Source organism: Amblyraja radiata, chromosome 23, assembly GCF_010909765.2.
Source record: "Amblyraja radiata isolate CabotCenter1 chromosome 23, sAmbRad1.1.pri, whole genome shotgun sequence".
NCBI lineage: Eukaryota > Metazoa > Chordata > Chondrichthyes > Rajiformes > Rajidae > Amblyraja > Amblyraja radiata.
Window position 1 is genome coordinate 28450029 of NC_045978.1, and position 18676 is coordinate 28468704.

At 43.5% G+C, this 18676-nt stretch overlaps 1 protein-coding gene across 8 annotated transcripts in view; it reads right to left on the reverse strand.

Annotated features, from left to right (window-relative positions):
• The window catches only part of LOC116986401 (eyes absent homolog 1-like), a 216486-nt gene that overhangs the window by 26073 nt on the left and 171737 nt on the right, over positions 1-18676 (reverse strand). For all 8 annotated transcript variants that reach the window (XM_033041902.1, XM_033041899.1, XM_033041901.1 and 5 more), the window contains one exon: positions 13235-13324. In XM_033041902.1, coding sequence (XP_032897793.1) covers positions 13235-13324 — 90 coding nt within the window. The remainder of the gene's footprint in view (positions 1-13234; positions 13325-18676) is intronic.

Below are 18676 nucleotides of genomic sequence, written 5' to 3' on the forward strand. Positions count from 1 at the left end.
TACCACAAGAGAAAATACCAATCCAGAATTAGTGGTGAGAATAACAGATGGACATCAGTGTGAATATTCACAAAGTGCTGGAGTAACTCAGTGGTTGGGGGTTGGGGGCGCTGCGAGTCGACTGCCCTGCCAGCAGCGTGTTTGTTATTTTGACATTTTTTTGGTTTTTATGGTGTGTCCAAATGTTAGTTTAGGTGTCTCTCGGTATGTCTTGTATAGGGGGTGGTGGGAGGGAAAAGGGGGAAACCACTTTCGGTCACCTCCTCGACGGAGAGGCGACTTTTTTCCATGTCCCCTGGCTTGCGGCATAACAGCTTGGATTGGAGCGGCCTTTCCCGGAGTCGGGCCCGGAGCTTCAGCAGCGAGCGCAGCGTGGTCTTTTCCATCATAGAGTGGGGCGATCCCTTGCCGGGGGTCGCCAGAGAGGAATGCTCCGATCACTGGCCTGGCGACTTTAACTTCATGGGACTGTGGTCTGCGGAGCTTCTAGCCACGGGCGTGGAGCGGACTTACCATCCGGAGTCTGGGATTCCTTGCTGGGGATCGCCGGAGAAGAGCTCCGACCACCAGCCTGCGGCCTATAACATCCTGAAGCCGCGGTCTCCGGTAAGAAAGTGACGATTTGGGCGCTCCAAGCCGCGGAATGTGTTTGACTGTCCCGACGTCGGAGTTTGGATCATCCCGACGAGAGGGCCTGTACATCCTGCAGTCTGTAGTCCGTGAACTTTGTTGCCTTCCACCACAGTGAAGAATGATGTGGTGGATGTGTGTGTTAAATTCTATTGTGTATTGTATGTTCTTTTTTTAAGAGTATTGCTGCTGGCAAATTCATTTCACTGCACCTTCAGGTGCATGTGATGAATAAATTTGACTGTGACTTTGGTCAGGCAGCATCTCTGGAGAACATGGACAGGTGACGTTTGGGTCAGGACTCTTGGTCAGAAAATTGTTATCAGTAATTGTTGTGGTGTTCTCTCGTGTGTTATACGTACAGATATTGATGAACAATTCTCAATATAAAAAATGCTGAAAATGTTATGGTTTGCTGAAAGATTTTTAACACCATCCTGCAGCTTAATTGTTGCTCAATAATCTCTCTGTACCTAAAAGCACTGCATTTATTTGTCAATTCTTATTCCTTCAGACAATTATTTCAAAATTCTGTGAATTCAAACAGGGTAATTTTTAAAAGTTTGTTTATGATATTCCAATTCTAATCTTAATCTCACAAATAAATCCTGGTCTTTATTTTACTTTGTAAAATGATCAAAAAGTGAGCGAAAATAGATTTGTTTTGCTTCCTGACCTACTGCCAATGCAAATTGTCTCTTCATGTTACTTGATAACAAGGTGAGACAGAAAGCGTATGGAATGCTTGTCTTCATCGGACAGGGCTTTCAGTGTAAGAGTCAGGATACAATGTTGTAACTTTATAGGACTTTGGTGAGGCCACATTTGAGTATTGTGTGCAGTTCTGGTCGCCCCATGACAGGAATTATGTGGAGGCTTTGGAAGGGGTGCAGAAAAGGATGAATTGGATCAGAGGGCATTAGTCATAAGGAGCGGTTGAGCAAACTTAGATTGTTTTCACTGGAGCATTGGAGGGTCAGGGAAGACCTGATGGAAGTACGCAAAATAATGAGAGGCACAGATAGGGTAGACAGTCAAAACTCCATTCCCAGGTTGCAAATGTCAAAGACCAGAGGGCACAGCTTTAAGGGGAGAGGAGCAAAGCTCAAAGGTGATATGGGGGGCCATCACCAATTCCTGCTCTCCATAGATGCTGCCTCACCCGTTGAGTTACTCCAGCATTTTGTGTCTACCTTCGATTTACCAGCATCTGCAGTTCTTTCTTAAACACTAATTTCATTTGCAGATTTAACAGCAGAATTTGCAGGGCATTTTTCTTTAAACACATTGACAAAGAAGTAATTTAAAAAAAAAGTGGAACAGAACAGGGGTGGCACAGTAAATTAATGCTGCCTTACAGAGCTAGTGACCCAGGTTGAATCCTGTCTATGGGTACTGCCTGTACGGAGTTTGTACATTCTCCTTTTGACTGTGTGGATTTCCCCCGGGTGCTTCGGTTTCCTCCCACCTCCAAAGACGTACGGGTTGTAAATTAATTGATTTGGTAAAGATTGTAAATTGTCTCTAGAGTGTAGGATAGTGCTAGTCTAAGGGGATCGCTGGTCGCCTTGGGTTCAGTGGGCTGAAAGGCCTGTTTCTGTGCTATATCTCTAAACTAAACTACAAGGTTCTGGAGGTATGTGAAGGATTATCAGGAACATAAAGAGTGAACGCATTAACTTTGCAATTTAATTTAATCTAAGTGTCAGGAGGATTTATTTTGAGCAGTGCAGCACAGGGAAAGGCCCTTTGGCCCACAATGTCCATACTGAACATGATGCCAAGTTAAACTAATCTCCCCTGTCTGCGTGCAGTTATAGTTGATAATCTAAAGATTTACTTGTATGATTTTAATTACTACTAAAATCACAATATTCATTTAATGATGGAGACGATCGCCCAGTTTAAATCCAAGCATACTGTGGATTAATTATAGTGCCTACCTGATTCCTATTAAGGCACAGTTCAAACTGTCTAAGAACTTTGGTATTTGCTCAGGATCTGTGTTTCCCATTTTCTTCTTTTTTAGACTGATTGTTCGGTGCTTGAACGTGTGACTCTGGTAGCTATCACATTACTGACTTAATGAAATACCATGAAATTAACTGAGACACTACCTCAGAACACATCGGCAGCCACTATCAGGTTACTGAGTAAGTGACTTGAACAGAAATTGACTGAGACACTGGTTTGGACTGGCAAGTGGGACTACTCTATTGCTACTTGTTGAGATCATTTTATGTTGCTTTGCATTTTGCATCTTAAACCATTTTGCATTTTGCATATTAGATAAAGCTTCAGAATGCAAATGAGAAATAAAAGAACACTTGCTTGCTGCTAAACTCCTGCTCCCGTGCTGTAATGTACATTTATTGCAAAGACACAGACTGCACAGTCGCCTTTTCTTTGTTACACAAGATCACTCAGTTCAACACAAGGCAGCAGGCCATTCCAAAGCTCGTATGGGACTGAATTGTGCTGCCACATGACTTATGATTTAATATGTCTGCATCAGAGGAACATACTATACTTGACCTGTGCGTGGCATTTTAATTTTCATGTGTTACCTGTCTAACATTTCAATATTGAGTGTAGAGTAAATTTACCATTTGGAGATGAAGCTATAATATTATGTCAAGCCTGTCTTGCATCACGTAGACTCCTGCAAACCCTTGACTGAGGAAGTGCTCACTGTCTTTACACCTGAGTGAGTTATTTTGACTGTAAGCTCATGGTTTTTTGGCATGGAATTCCTTAGCTAAGGACTCTCTAAAGGAGAGCCTATAAAACTTTTTAATCATTGCAAAAACATTATTTAGATCATTGATAGACATAATAAGCTGGAGTAACTCAGCGGGGTGGACAGCATCTCTGGAGAAAAGGTGATGTTTCGGGTCAAGACCCGGAGATGATTCCTTGATCTTCTATAGTCAAGGCAATATCGGAATTGTGTTGCAACCTATGTTCATAATTTAACCTCGTATTTTTTTACAGAGACAGCATGGTGGCAGGGCCTTTGGCCCACCTACTCCACGCTGACCATCGATCACCATTCATACTAGTTCTATGTTATCCCATTTTTTCATCCACTCCCTACATATTATGGGAAACTCTCTTAGAGGACAATTTACTTACAAACCCGCACGTCTTTGGGATGTGGGAGGAAATCGGAGCACCCAGAGGAAATTCATGCGATCCCAGGGAGAATGTGCAAACTCCACACAGACAGCACCCAAGTTCAGGATTTAACCAGGTCCCTGGTGCTGTGAGCCAGTGGCTCTACCAGCTGCGCCACTGTGCTGCCCGTATTGATAACGGTGGATCTGATGGATGGTGATGGCCTTCCAAGAAGAACAGTACCTCTATCCTCCAGATGCCTATCTCTCCAGAGATCAGTGCAGGTTCAACAAAATGTCCACTAGTTTGTATTCCAGCTCTCATGAGATAAAATGCAACACATCTGATGCCTATATAATTACATTTCATATACATTGGGAGGCCCTTTTAGCTTATGATTTTCCTGAAATATTATAGTTTTTTGGTGACGATGAACTCCAAGCATAAACTTAAATGCCTGAATCAGTCAATAATATGGTTTGTTTATCAAATTGTTATTAAGCTGCCATCCCTTTAATTATCCAAAATGAGAGGCAGATCATAGCAGTAGTTTAATGAAGGTGATCATCTTAAATTCTTAGGATTCGCTTAAGATTGAAGTGGTGCTGGATATATCAACAGAGGCCAGATTCCACCTCGAAGTTTCAGGGCCTGAGTTGGTGGTTCACGTTCCTGGGAATAATTTTTGCTTTCCCAAATGCAAAATAGATCATCTGATTTATGTTCAAATTGATTTTTATTCTGCCGTCGGGAAATAAGTTCACGTAACTCAGGAGAAGACAAAGTGAATTTATTCAGCTGCTGCCGTGGGAGACCTTTAGTAACCAGAGTGTGGGGCACACAGTGCTAATCACATCCTCCTTCACTGAGTATCTGAGGTAGTTTCAATCAGCAAATCATTTTCTTTTTAAGTCACTTATGAGCGAAGGCATTGCTAACTTAAACTTAAACAGGAAAGTAGGTTAGGCTAAAAGGGGCCATGAATGTCCTTGGAAAATAAGATTAAATCCCCGGCGAGCCGCGGCCCAAACCAACGGCAGGCCTGGCTTGGAACCCGAGATGTGCCATGTGGCAGCAGAAGGCTTCTGAGATGCACCGCAGAGCCGAAAGACCCAGCTGGGGGGCTGCTGAGAGCAGGGAGGGACCCGCACCGCCGAGAGTGAGGAGGGGCACCGCAAGCAACCTGGTGGAGGGGTGAGGGGGAGGGGGGCCATGAGTGTATGGGTGCCGAGAGCCAATGTTCATTGGCTCATAATCCACTAGGGGCGCTGCATTGAAGGCGCCTCTGCCTACAGCCTGTCCGTTTTTTCTCCTTCTTTTTTTAAATTTTAGTTTGTCTAAATTATTTGTTTTGGGGTTACTTTCGTTTTTCTATGTGGGGAAGGGGGGTAGGGTAAGGGGGAAACCGTTTCTCAGTCGCTTCCTGGCGGGGATGCGACTATTTCTCCGAGTCGGGTCCTCGCCCCCCCACCTCGCGGCCTACCAGCTGGATTGGAGTGGCCTTTCCTATCGGAGACCGGGGACCGGACCAGAGCTTCAGCAGCGGCGGCGCGGCGCTGGATTCACCGCAGAGCGGGCGATGCCTTCCTGGATAGCCGTTTGAAGCTCCAACATCGCGGGGCTGTGGTTCGCGGAACACCCAGCGCGGGCGGCGCTGACCGACATCGCGGAGTCCTGGGGCTCTCTGCCGAGGGCCGCCAGTGTTGAATCTCCGCCCGGCACGGCCTGGAGACATCGGGAGCTGTGGACTCCGGTGGGAAGCGGCCGTTTTGGAGGTCCAAGCCGCTGAGGTTGACCTCCAGTCCCGACGTCGGAGACCCAACATCCCGGCGAGCGCGCCTGAGCGGCGGGCTGCCCGTAGCGGCGACTGCGGAGGGCTCGGGAGGCCCCGACCACGGGTGAACATCGAGGAAGAGACTGACTTTGGTGCTTTCCCTCACAGTGGGAAACTTTTGATTCTGTTGTGTGGGGATGTTTTATGTTGAATTCTATCGTGTTGTGTTCTTTATTTTATTGTATAGCTGTATGGTGATCACATTTCACGGTGCTATCTGGCACATGTGACAAATAAATATATCTTGTATCTTTTATCTTGTCGTTCCTTTGTTTAAGAAAGGCAACTGGAAGAACACAGGAAATTATTGGCTGGTAGGGAAAATGTTTGGGGAAGTCAAGGAATAGATGGATGTTGAACATGTGTAGGAAGAAGGGATCAGATCACGGTCAGTGCAGATATGGTGGGTTGTGTTTGGTTCCGTCTATTTTCTATGTGTGGACTATGCCTTGCATTTATTCACCATCCCTAACCTCCTCTTAAGCCAAAAGCTTAATGGACCATTTAAATTGCATTCTTGGGGCACTGTAGTCATGTACAGCATGGTACATTAGAGAAAATTACACAAGGCAAAATTCCCTCCTCATGGGGCACTGGAGAAACAGTCGGTTTGTTCATGAGAATATAATCTCATAGTTTCGTCAGTGGTACAAACCTTTTATTCCAGATTACTAATTAACTGTATTTAATCATTCCATGTGCCCTGCTGGAACTTGAGCTCATGTTTCTGCATCATTAGTCCATTCCTACTATCCCCAAAAGGGTATTTTATGTGTGTCTTACCCTGAAGATAAAATGCTTTATTGGTATTAGCAGCTTGGAATTTTGACCCTGAAACCACTTAAAATGCATTTTTACAAAGCAGCAGCAAATGGCATTTAATGTGCTGATTTATTCTTCATTTATTAGTGTTGGCACTAATAGAAGTGTATGGAGCTATTTGTAAGCAATTTTCATTGTGTAGCAGACAATAAAAGATAATAAAAGAGGGGGAAAACTAGGATAGTTGGATTAGTTTTGATTTGCTTCATTAAAAATCTATTACAGATATGATATTATGGGTTCCTTCTGTGCTAAGTTTAAAAAATAATGTTATTATTTTATCCAGCACAGAAAGGTTCAAGAAACACTAGCACATCGGTTATGTTGCTGGACTAGTATCAAGATGATAGTTCAAATCTAGCAATGGTAGCTAAGGAACCAAGGTAATTAAGTACACTTACTGGATTGTTGTAAAACAAACATCTGTTTTACTAAAGATAGACACAAAGTGCTGGAGTAACTCAGCTGGCCAGGCAGCATCTCTGGAGAAAATGGATGGGTGACGTTTCGAGTCAGGACCCTTCTTGAGACTCTTGAATTATTTTACATGTTATCTATTGCTCTCAATAAATAGCATGGGCTCTGCTTCTGAAACACCTTCTGCTCTCACTACTTTGCTCTTGTTGCCACTGCAAACTTTACACCAGGTTTTGAAGCTAGCCTGTGCCTCCAGAAAATCACCCTCTACAAGTTATTCCAAGTGAAGGAAACCGCCAGCTTTGCAGTGAAAAGGTTTCCTTTCAATTACACTAAATCCCTTTTATGTAAGCACTGACTACATTCACAAAAGCACAGAGATGTACTTAACAGGAGAGGCGTGAATGGTGTATGGGAGGCAATTAAGCTTGTACTGTACATATGATTTTTCCCAAGCTTCCCACTGCAATCAGCCTTGGTTGTGCAAACCCACTGTCTCTTTACCCCCAGCTCAATCACATATTTTCCAGTTCATTGCACCGTCTGTACCGATGTGTCATTAGCAAAGAGTTCTTAATTAGCTAGATTGAGGAACAAAGACAGCTCCAACTAGTTCAACATTTTCAACTTTCATTCATGTGCAGTTTATTATTAAATCCAGTTTTATTTATATTTAAAGCACCAAATAATACATATTTACCTGTAGTAAATGCACACACATTAAAATCATTTGTACTGCTGAAATATAATTATACATTATAATTTTATGGCTCCCAAGCAGATATTGTAGCAGCATCTTTATTATTTAAGAAAATACTTATGGAATTGTAATAAACTTGCCCATACACTCTAACGGGTAATAGAACAAAGAAGTGACCAACATAGGAACAGGTCCATTGGCCCACAATGTCCATGCCGAATGTGATGCCAAGTTAAACTAATCTCCTCTATTTGCATGTGATCCATATCCCGGCATTCCCAGCATATCCATGTGCCGATCTAAAAGCCTCTTACACACCATTGTCGTATCTGTCTCCAGTGGCACTCATGACTGCGCCATGGCGCAGCGGTAAAGTTGCTGCCTTATAGCGCCAGCGAATAGGGTTCGATCCTGACTACGGGTGCTGTTTGTATGGAGTTTGTACATTCTCCCCGTGACCTGCGTGGGTTTTCTCCGGGATCTTCGGTTTCCTCCCACACTCCAAAGACGTACAGGTTTGTAGGTTGATTGGCTTGGTAAAATTGTAAATTGTCCCTTTGTGTGTAGGATAGTGTTCGTGTACAGGGATTGCAGATCAGTGTGGACTCGGTGGACCTCAGGGCATGTTTCCGCGCTGTATCTCCAAACTAAAGTATCACTCCTGATGCTTAGAAGGCTCAGTGTGCCTTCTAAGCATCCGCCACTCTCTGTGTAAACCCCCCCCCACACATCTTCTTTAAACCTAGCCACTCTCACCTTAAAGCTTTGCCCTCTAGTCTTTGACACTTTCACCCAGGGAATGTGGGATGAATTGCAAATCCAGTATTATTTTATTTCATGTTCGGTATAGACATTGTGGGTCGAAGGGCCTGTTCCTGTGCCGTACTGATTTATGTTCTATGTTCTTAAATGTTTAAATGTTATGACGTGATCTGCTATTCGGGAAAATTCATTTTGCTTCAACTCTCAAATTCAGTGGCTCATATTTTTCCTCCCTAAATGCACTCAACATGTTCTCATAGTGAATACTTGAAGCATGCAATGTCGACCAGTTAATCACTCAGAAGTTGCAGTCAGTGGCTCTGCGACATGCTGTTCAATGACCTTGAGGGAAGCTCCCAACAAAAATCTAGTCCTCCTTCAAAATAACTCCCTTTTCATCCAATGCCTGTCGCTGTTAGGAATCTTTGGTGAAGATGCCATAATGTTATCAAATTGCCTGAGCTCCAAATGCACAGGAAGTACATCAGGAAGCAAGATCTCATTTTAAATAAACTCCTAGTCAATATGTAGGTTGCTAAATGAATTATTTTTAAATCCCTTTAACATTATAAGGGCTAGGACTCTATTCCATGGAGTGTAGGAGGATGAGGGGTAATCTTATAAAGATGATGAGAGCAATACATTGGGTTGATGTACTTGCCCAGTGTAAGGGAATCAAGAACCAGTGGACGTAGGTTTAAGGTGAGGGGGAAAGACTTAATAGGAACCTGAGGGTAACTTTTTCACAGAAGGGGTGGTGGGTGCATGGAGGAGGTAGTTGAGGCAGGTACTATCACAACGTTTATGAAACATTTAGACAGGTACATGGATAGGATGGGTTTGGGTCTGGAGGGATATGGGCCAAATGCAGGCAGGTGGGACTAGTGTAGATGGTGCATGTTGGTCAGTGTGGGCAAGTTGGGCCACAGGGCCTGTTTCCATGCTGGACTTTATTTAAATATTTATATTGAGGAATTACAATGAACGTGCATAAAATTAGTTTGGTAAATCAAAGTGTTGTTTGCAAGCAGTAATAATGACCTGGAAGCTAAGATAGTTTAGTTTAGTGATACAGCATGGAACAGGCCCTTCGGCCCACATGATTGAACCCGGATCTCTAACACTGTGAGGCAGCAGCACGACCAGCTGCACCACTGTGTTGCCACTTTTAAAACACTTTTGTAAGGTTCCTATGGACATAAGTCAAGCAATTGGACATTTAACAGTTTTGTTTAGTTCAGAGATACAGCATGAAAACAGGCCCTTCAGCCCACCAAGTTCATGCTGATCATCTGTTCACACTTGTTCCACATTGATCCACTTTCCCACTCCTGACACACTGGGGGCAATATTTTACAAAGACCAATTAATCTACAAACCTAATGAAACCTTACATATACATTAATAAAGATGTTTAAGCTATAGGACAGCAATCATTATAAACTATCATGGATATAATATACATGAATGCAATAATCAATAATAGTTTTTATATTTAGGTAATATCAAGACATTTTCCTTGATTGGAGTAGAGGCAGCTACAAAAGGTGCAGCTTGTAATGAAGCACTGAATTATTGATGTTGACGTCACTATTTCTAGGTTAAACCATTTGCGCAGAGATCCTGAGATTGTTCTCAGTGTCTTGGAGTAAGAACCGTACATTTCAATAATTTTGCAATCATTATTACTGCAAAATCATGGCTACTGGTTAACCTTGGCCACACTATTAACTGTAGGTTGACAAAAGTGCTGGGGAAACTCAGCGGGTGCAGCAGCATCTATGGAGCGAAGGAAATAGGCAACGTTTCGGGTTGAAACCCTTCTTCATTCCTTGCATCATGGATTGGAGAGATTTAGAGGGATATGGGTCAAACGTGGGCAGGTGGGACTAGTGTAGATGGGGTGTATTGGATGGCATGGGCAAGTTGGGCCGAAGGGCCTGTTTCCATTCTGTAAAGTTGATCTCTTACGTTTAACTTTAATCACTTATAGTTCTCGGTAAAAATGACAGAATCTTTTTTTTTTTTGCAATTGACCTCGAATATATCTTATTAGACCTAGTATCTAAAATTCAAGATTTCATATCTACTTGATATCAAAATGATCTTTCTAAATTTAGATGCAATTCATATATATCCTGCAATAATTAATAAGTGCTGAATATGAATATTATACAGGTACAGAGAAAAGTTGGAGAATATTAAGACATATTGCGCAGTATATGTGCAGATTATCATATTACTGAGAGCGGAAATTCCTTCAAATATTATCGACAGGAAGTGAGTTTAGATTACCTGTATCATTTTGTGTATGCATGCCTGATGTTGTTTGAATACTAAAATATGTTCAAAGAAACTCAGCTCTGTTACAAATATACCCATCTAGCTCATGGATAAGTGCATTTGATTGAGCTGAGTGGACTTAACACACACACACACGTGCATAGAAGTATAAATAACCAAATTCACCAACACAGCTGCAAAAACTAAAACAATGCATCAATGAAGGTGAATGCAGGTCAATAGGTAAATGTGCCACCTGGTGAGGCACTTAGGCACTTCAACTATCCCAGAATAGATCCCTGATGAAATAGTGTTGCTGTGATTTATTGATTGAAAAATACAGCATGGAAACAGGCCCTTCGGCCCACAGAGTCCACATTCATGATTGATCACCCATTCACACAGGTTCTATGTTATCCCACTTTCTCACTCACTCTCTAATAATAATAATAATAATGGATGGGATTTATATAGTGCCTTTCTAATACTCAAGGCGCTTTACATCGCATTATTCATTCACTCCTCAGTCACACTCGGTGGTGGTAAGCTACTTCTGTAGCCACAGCTGCCCTGGGGCAGACTGACGGAAGCATGGCTGCCAATCTGCGGCTACGGCCCCTCCGACCACCACTAATCACTCACACACATTCACACACGGGCAAAGGTGGGTGAAGTGTCTTGCCCAAGGACACAACGACAGTATGCACTCCAAGCGGGATTCGAACCGGCTACCTTCCGGTTGCCAGCCGAACACTTAGCCCATTGTGCCATCTGTCGTCCCTACACTCTCAGGACAATTTATACAAGCTTAGCGATCTAAAAAACTGCATGTCTTTGGGATGTCTGAGGAAACTGGAGCACCCGGAGGAAACCCACGCGGTCACAGGGAGAATGTGCAAACTGCATACAGACAGCACCCAAGGTCAGAATCAAACCTGGGTCTCTGGCGACGTGAGGCAGCAGCTTTACCAGCCACAAGTTTTTGAGGCAGAAGGAAGGAATCAGCCAGGGCTGATAGTCTTGACAACATGGATGGAAAAGGTGGGTGTGAAGGTAATAATTGAGAGCAAAATTGGATTGAGGATGGATAATTTTGTTGTGGTGGCGTGCAAGCCAGGCTCCGTCACATTGCCCAGACTATTATCTATGCTAAGGGCAACTGAATTCGTTATTAGATGGGGCATCTTGGTCGACATGGGTAAGTTGGCCCAAAGGGCCTGTTTCCATGCTGTATGACTATGACTCTAATACACTCAAGCCCCTACTCAAGCAAAACTATCTCAATATCTACCTTGTCGTGCCCCTCAGGACCTTAAACATTTGATTAAGATCACCTTTTTTTCTCTGAACTTTGAACAAGAAATATCTAACTTTTTAACCTCTTTGTGACAGGACAATCCTCTTGCTCCACAAACAGGTCCAGAGAACCTCTCCTGGACAGCCTCCAATGGTAGCGTATCTATTCTTAGATAAGGGGACTAAAATTATACATGGCATCCCAGGTGGTGTCTCGCCAATATGCCCTAAAATTGTAATGATTCATTTCTATTTTTTAAATTCCACCCCTCTGGCAATATAAGCTAATATGCGCGTTGCATTAATTATTTGCTGCACCTGCTTGCTGACTTTTCCTGTTTCATGCACAAGAGCACCTGGATCCCACTCTCCTCATTTACAATCCTTTTCCATTTAGACATTACTCTGACCAGGGGCGGAAAACCCGGGGGGGCCAGAGGGAACACGTCCCCCCCATGTTTTGAGAGGTGGGGGACATCCCCCCCAAGTTTTTGTGTTCCCGATTTTAAAATCTCCGCTTTCCGCGAGGCAGTGGGGGTGGGACTGCTGATCGAGGGCGCGATGATTGGAGGAGGGAGGGGTGGGACTGAGGATAGAGCACAGCGATTGGAGGAGGGAGACGTGGTGCAGACCTGCGCCTCATCGGCAGGCAGGATCGATCCTGGCCGGCTCTCCCGAGTGTCCCCCCCCCACGGGTGGCCAGAGAGGTCGGCAGTCAGACGCGAGCTGTGCCCCCAGGCCCACAGCCAGCGCAGAGAAACAGCGCTAAACCCAGCTCAACTGTGCCTGTCCCGCCAGGTGAACCTGCCTGCACTTGTGAGAAATATGGCCAGCACGGAGAAGCAGCGCTGGTGTCCCGTAAGTCCAGGCTGGGCTGGAGTTAACCCGGTGAGACAGGCAGAGTTGAGCTGCATTTAGCGCTGGATTGAGCCTCCGAAGCCTCGCGCGTGTGTGCGTGAGTGTGCGCATGCGCGCGCGTCTGCCAAAAAATTGTGTCCCCCGTCTCCTCCATGTTTTGATAGCGAGTTCCGCTCTTGACTCTCGAGTTTGATAGCGAGTTCCGCTGTTGATTTCTCCTGCTGCAATGCATAACCTCACAATTTCTCACACTAAACTCCATCAGCCAAGTTCTTGCCCATTCACACACCCCACCTATAATTTGTTACGGTGTTCAATTTTCCTCGTCACCACATGCCCTCACACCATTCTGTGAAAGAAGCAAGGTTCAAGGTCTAAGATGAGGAAGGGAGGTGGAGAGGATTAGATTGGAGTACAAAACCTCAGAGGTGCCACGGACAATTGCCAATGTAGGCAATTTCGAAAATCTTTAATCAGCATTCTGTGATGTTTGTTTAGATAAAATTTGACCTTACCTCTAAATCGTTGAAGAATAAGTGTGAATCAGCTAGATTAAAAATCATCTCCTCCATTCGCAATCCAAGCGACACTGCCGTGGGTGTATCCTGTCGAAAAGCAGAGATTTAAGCTTTAGTTTAAAGATCTTCCACTGATTTTTAGGGTGAATATGAAGGCCTAATTACATTTCTTTATTTATCTTCCTATAAATGATCTTATAATTTTAAGCGTTTCTTGTTATCAAATAAAGGTCTTGTGATGAGATGGAGTACAGGAAAGAGATTGATAACCTTATGTCATGGTGTCAGGCGAACAACCTGGTCCTTAATATCATGGAGATGAAAGAGTTGGTTGTCGACTTAAGGAAGCTAGTGGGTGGGCAGTGAACACAACACAATGGTGCTGCTGTAGAAATGGAAGATATTTCCAGGTTTTCTGGCATCCACAGCAACAGCAAACTAATTTGTCCCTTCACACTGATGGTGTGATCAAGATATGCATCAGCAGATTTATTTTCTAAGGTGTATGAGAAGATTTGATATGTTGTCGTGGAATCTCTTGAACTTCTGTAGATGTACTATACAAAGTATTTTGCTGGGATGCATCTCAGTCTGGTATGGCAATTGCTCTGCCTTTGACTGCCTGAACCTGCAGACAGTGGTGACCACAGCCCAGTCCATCACAGGCTCGTCATTTCCTTCCATTCAGTCCATCATCGTGGTGCGTTACGTCAGGAAGGATGGACGTATCATCAGGTATGCTGCCATTCTGGCAGTTCACCTTCTCTTTCTTCTACCTTCTGTTAGAAGATACAGGAGATTGAAAGCCCAGACATCTAGATTTAAGTACAGCCTCTTCCCCACAACCCTCAGACTCCTGAGGCAATCATTTATTTTGCACTCCTCAGAGGTGGAGTCACATACTCTACCTCTACCTCATTCAGTTATTCCGTTTTTGTATGATAGTATTTATTTCTCTACTACTTCAGTTTGTATTAAATCTCAGCACCATTCCTTGCACCTTTCTAAGCCACACTTTCTCTGTAGCTCTAACACTATATTTTGAACTCTGTTTCCTTTCCCCTTTTGCACTACCTGTTGTACTCATGTATATTTTGATTGTACTCATGTAAGGTGCAAATTACCTGGTGAGCATGCAAAATAAAGTTTTTCACTGTATCTTGGCATGCGATAACAATAAACCAATATCAATATTAATACTAAATTGTCTATGTCACAATCCTACAAACAATGTATGTTAGGAAAAGATGATCAGCTGGAGCATGTGACCAGAAGAACAAATATTGCCCAGAGCATCAGAGAGAACAGAACTACAGCTGAAGGATCCTGAAAATGTTGGGAATCCTTCAAGCGTCAAGAGTGAGTGTTTTCTGTATTGAAATGGAACAATGACATTCTTACTTGCAGCAGCACAACAGAATTGAAAACACAGATTATATAATGAACAAACAAAATAGATTATATAATAAGCAAACAAAAAAAGGTTCAATAAATTAAAAAAATATTGCGCAAAATTCAAAACAATACCCTAATGCCCCGTCACACTTAGGAAACCTGAACGGAAACCTCTGGAGACTTTGAATGAATACGTTTATTGTCATTGCACAATACTGTGCAACGAAATTCCCGGAGGTTCCCGGAGGTTTTTGTCAGTCTCCCTACCTGCTTCCACTACCTGCAACCTCCGGCAACCACCTGCAACCTCTGGGAACCGCACGGAAACCTTGGCTGGGGCGCAAAGTCTCAAGAGGTTTCCATTCAGGTTTCCTAAGTGGGACAGGGGCTTTAGTCCCTAATGCAACCAAGGCAGTTTGTAGATCGGAGTTTAGTTGGATTTCGTAGTGTTCAATAGCCTGATTGTTGTTGGGAAGAAGCTGTTCCTGTGCCTGGACGTTACTGTTTTCAGACCCCTATACCTTCTTCCCAATGGAAGTAGCACTTTTGACTGATAATCCTGCTACCACTACACATTGTGAATTGTGCCACTTAAGTTGACACTTATGTTTGTCATAAAAAACATGATATTATGACTTCTGGAGAGGCTTTGGAAGAGACAATCCTCTTACATTGGTTCTTTCACATCCATCTGAAGGTGCAGGCAGGACATCTAATTTAAAAAAATCTTATCTTAAATACACTCATGATATCCAGCATTTCTTCATTGCCACATTGAAAGATCAGTTTAGGGCAGCACAATGGTGCAGCTGGTAGAACTGCTGTCTCACAGCGCCAGAGACCCGGGTTCGATCCTGACCTCAGGTGCTCTCTGCGTGGAGTTTGCACGTCTTCCCTGTGATCGCGTGGGTTTCCTCTGGGTGTTCCGGTTTCCTCACATATCCCAAAGATGGGCAGGTGTGTAGGTTAATTGGCCTCTGAGTTTAAAAGAAAATGTCCCAAATGTGTAGGGAGCGGATGAGAAAGTGGGGTAACATAGAACTAATGTGAACGAGTGAATGATGGTCGGTATGGACTCGGTGGGCCGAATGGTCTGTTTCCACACTGTATCTCTGAATAAACTAAACTAAACTAAACTAAACTAAATGTAGCACTGAGTTAAAACCCAATCCTGATCCTAAACTTTGTGGGGAAACTGTAAAATATTGACATGTGGTAATGCTTACCTAATATATAATGGTTTTATGGATATGTGAAGATATTGAGCTGAATCACCCCTGGAGACCCAGATTATAATTATTTTTTTCAGTCAACACGTTGAAAACAGAATATCTAAACATTATTGCATTGACCTGTGTGGGAGCTTGTTCTGCACAAATTGGAAACTCCACATTGACAGCACTTGATGTCAGGTTCAAACCCAGGTCTCTGTAGTTTGAGGCAACAGCTGTACCATCTGTGCCACTGTGCTTCCCCTTAAAACTGATATTTTCATGTCTAGTTCTTATTGGAATCGGGGAAGCACGGAGCATGTTACTGCTATGTTAACACACTGCCTCAGGTTTTAAGAACACACTGTAGAAGTGGAATTGTCAGGTTAGCTCCATCTCTATGACTGCTGTATTTGGAAAAAGTCAGGCAAAGAGAGGAAAGTAGACCAAAAGAAAAGCAGAGCTGCTGGCGGAACTCAGTGGGCCAGGCAGCATCCCTGAAGGGAATGGATGGATAGTCAACATTTCAGGTTGAGACCCTTCATTTGGACTGAAAAATAGAGGGGAAGTAGGCAGTTTAAAGAGCTGTGTGGGAGTGAGCTGGGGCAAGAAAGACAGGTACAGGTGAGATGGGGTTGATCGCAGCTAACTGTCAGGTGGGGGAGAGATAGTTCGAGATAGTGATAGAGCTGGGAGGTGATAACAGTGAAGAATAAAAGGCTGCAGATTCTGGAATGTGATAGGAAAGGAGGAGATGACTGGAAATTAGTAAGGTAGAGCACTTGCCCTTTGAGTTTGTTGATCCATGTATCTCTAGACCACTTACAAGTTCTTAAGTTCTAGGACCAGAATTAGGCTATTCGGCCGATCAGGTTTACTCCGCCATTCAATCATGGCCGATCTATCTTTCCCTCTCAAACCCATTCCCTTGTCTTCGCCCCATTGACCCTGGCACCCTTACTAATCAAGCCATTTCTCCCAGATTGTTGTCTCCTTAATCAAAATCTCAGCTGCCAATCTCAGACTTCAAGTTTTGTGTCATGTAGTAAAAGAAGTTTGAATTTCTTTATCTTTCATTTCATTATTTTAATTGTTTATCTGATAATTACCACTTGGAGAATTCCACCTTGAGATTAGATTTTTCATTTCAGTTTGACCTCAGCTCTCAAAAACTTGGCAATGGATTTTAAAAGATATCAAGTAGGTACAGTGTATTCCGGATTTTGAATGTTTCTGTGTGGTTGATCCTTCAGAGGTTGGTATCAAATTCTCTGGATGAAGCATAGGAGCAACATTAAAATGTGACCCTGTGAGACCCTTATTATAACATTACAGAAACCTCTTCTTGTAGATACTAAGTGATAGAAAACACATTTAGGATGTAAATTAACTTCACCATTCAAAGGATCCTGATATAATAGAACCACATTGCTTGGGGACATGATTGTGGATCAAGTTTATCCTGATTTAGTGCAGCCCAAATTTAACTCAGCACAAGGTAGTGACGCATTAAAGATAGAGCAACACTTGTTTGAGTTTAAATTGATTTTTATAGCTTTTTTTCATGCACAGAATGAATATTAAACCTTATTCCGCGTATAAAACCCTGACCTTTGCACGAATACATGGGAAGATGCAGATATTCATTTGATTAATTTAGAACAGTCAGCTGTGGATTTATAAGAAGTGCTCTTGGTACTAAGACTGAAGGCGGTGGGCTTAAATTTCATTCTGCTTCTTTGAGTTGTAAAATCTGAGTGCACTGTTAAGGGAGTGCTATACTGTCAGAGGCGCTATTAACCTAAGGTGCAAGGTGCCACCCTAGGTGATCAATAATGGTCCTGTGATCGAAACTGGAGGAATTCAGTTGGAGGCGCTGGAGGAATTCAGCAGGTCAGGCAGCATCCATGGAGGGAATGGACAGACGATGTTTCGGGTCGGCACCCTTCTCTAGACTGATTCAGATAGATTCCAGCATCTGCAGTTTCTTTTGTCTCCATTTTAATGATTCCACAATATTACTTTGAAGGTAGGCAGACCAGTTATCCTTAGTCTCCTGATTAACTTTTATCGTTCAATCAACATCAACCAATGACTGATTGGATGTGGAAGTAGGTGTCATGATTAGTAAAGGGCCTGTCCCACTTGGCCGTCATTTGCGCCTCATTTACGCGTCATATGCAAAATAGGTCGACGCGTCGTTACGCGCGACGTCGCGCGCAAATCTCACATCATCGTGCCATCTGGTGCGCGTGATGTCATTGGAATATCCTGGAGCGCCGCGCGATACCGCGCGCAATTCCACACTCCTCCACGCCTCTCCATGCGCCCGTCCCGCACTAGCCACACGCTACCCGTGCGTCACAACGCGACAACCACATTTATGGAGGTCGCGTAAATGGCGCGCAAATGACAGCCAAGTGGGACAGTCCCTTAAGTTTGCAAGTGGTGATGTTGGTGACAATGTGAAGGGCAGTCTTGGGTTACAGGGTGAAACTGTGATGGTGAAATGGGGTGGTAAATGGGAGGTGGTGCATTTTGGGAATACTAATGACTCCAGAGCATAGATCATGAAAGTCCTAGGGTGTATTGAGGAACAACGGGATCTAGGTATGTAAGTCCAAAGATCCATGAAGGTGGCAGCACAGCTAGATAATGATCTTCATTGGTTGGGGCATTGAATACAAGATCAGGGAAGTTATGCTCCAAATTTCTAAATCCATGGTCGGATCTCATCTGAAGTATTGCATGCAGTTCTGGTCACTACACCATGGGGAAGATGTGACAGCACTGGAGAGGGTGCAGAGGTAACTCACCTGATGTTGGCTGGGAT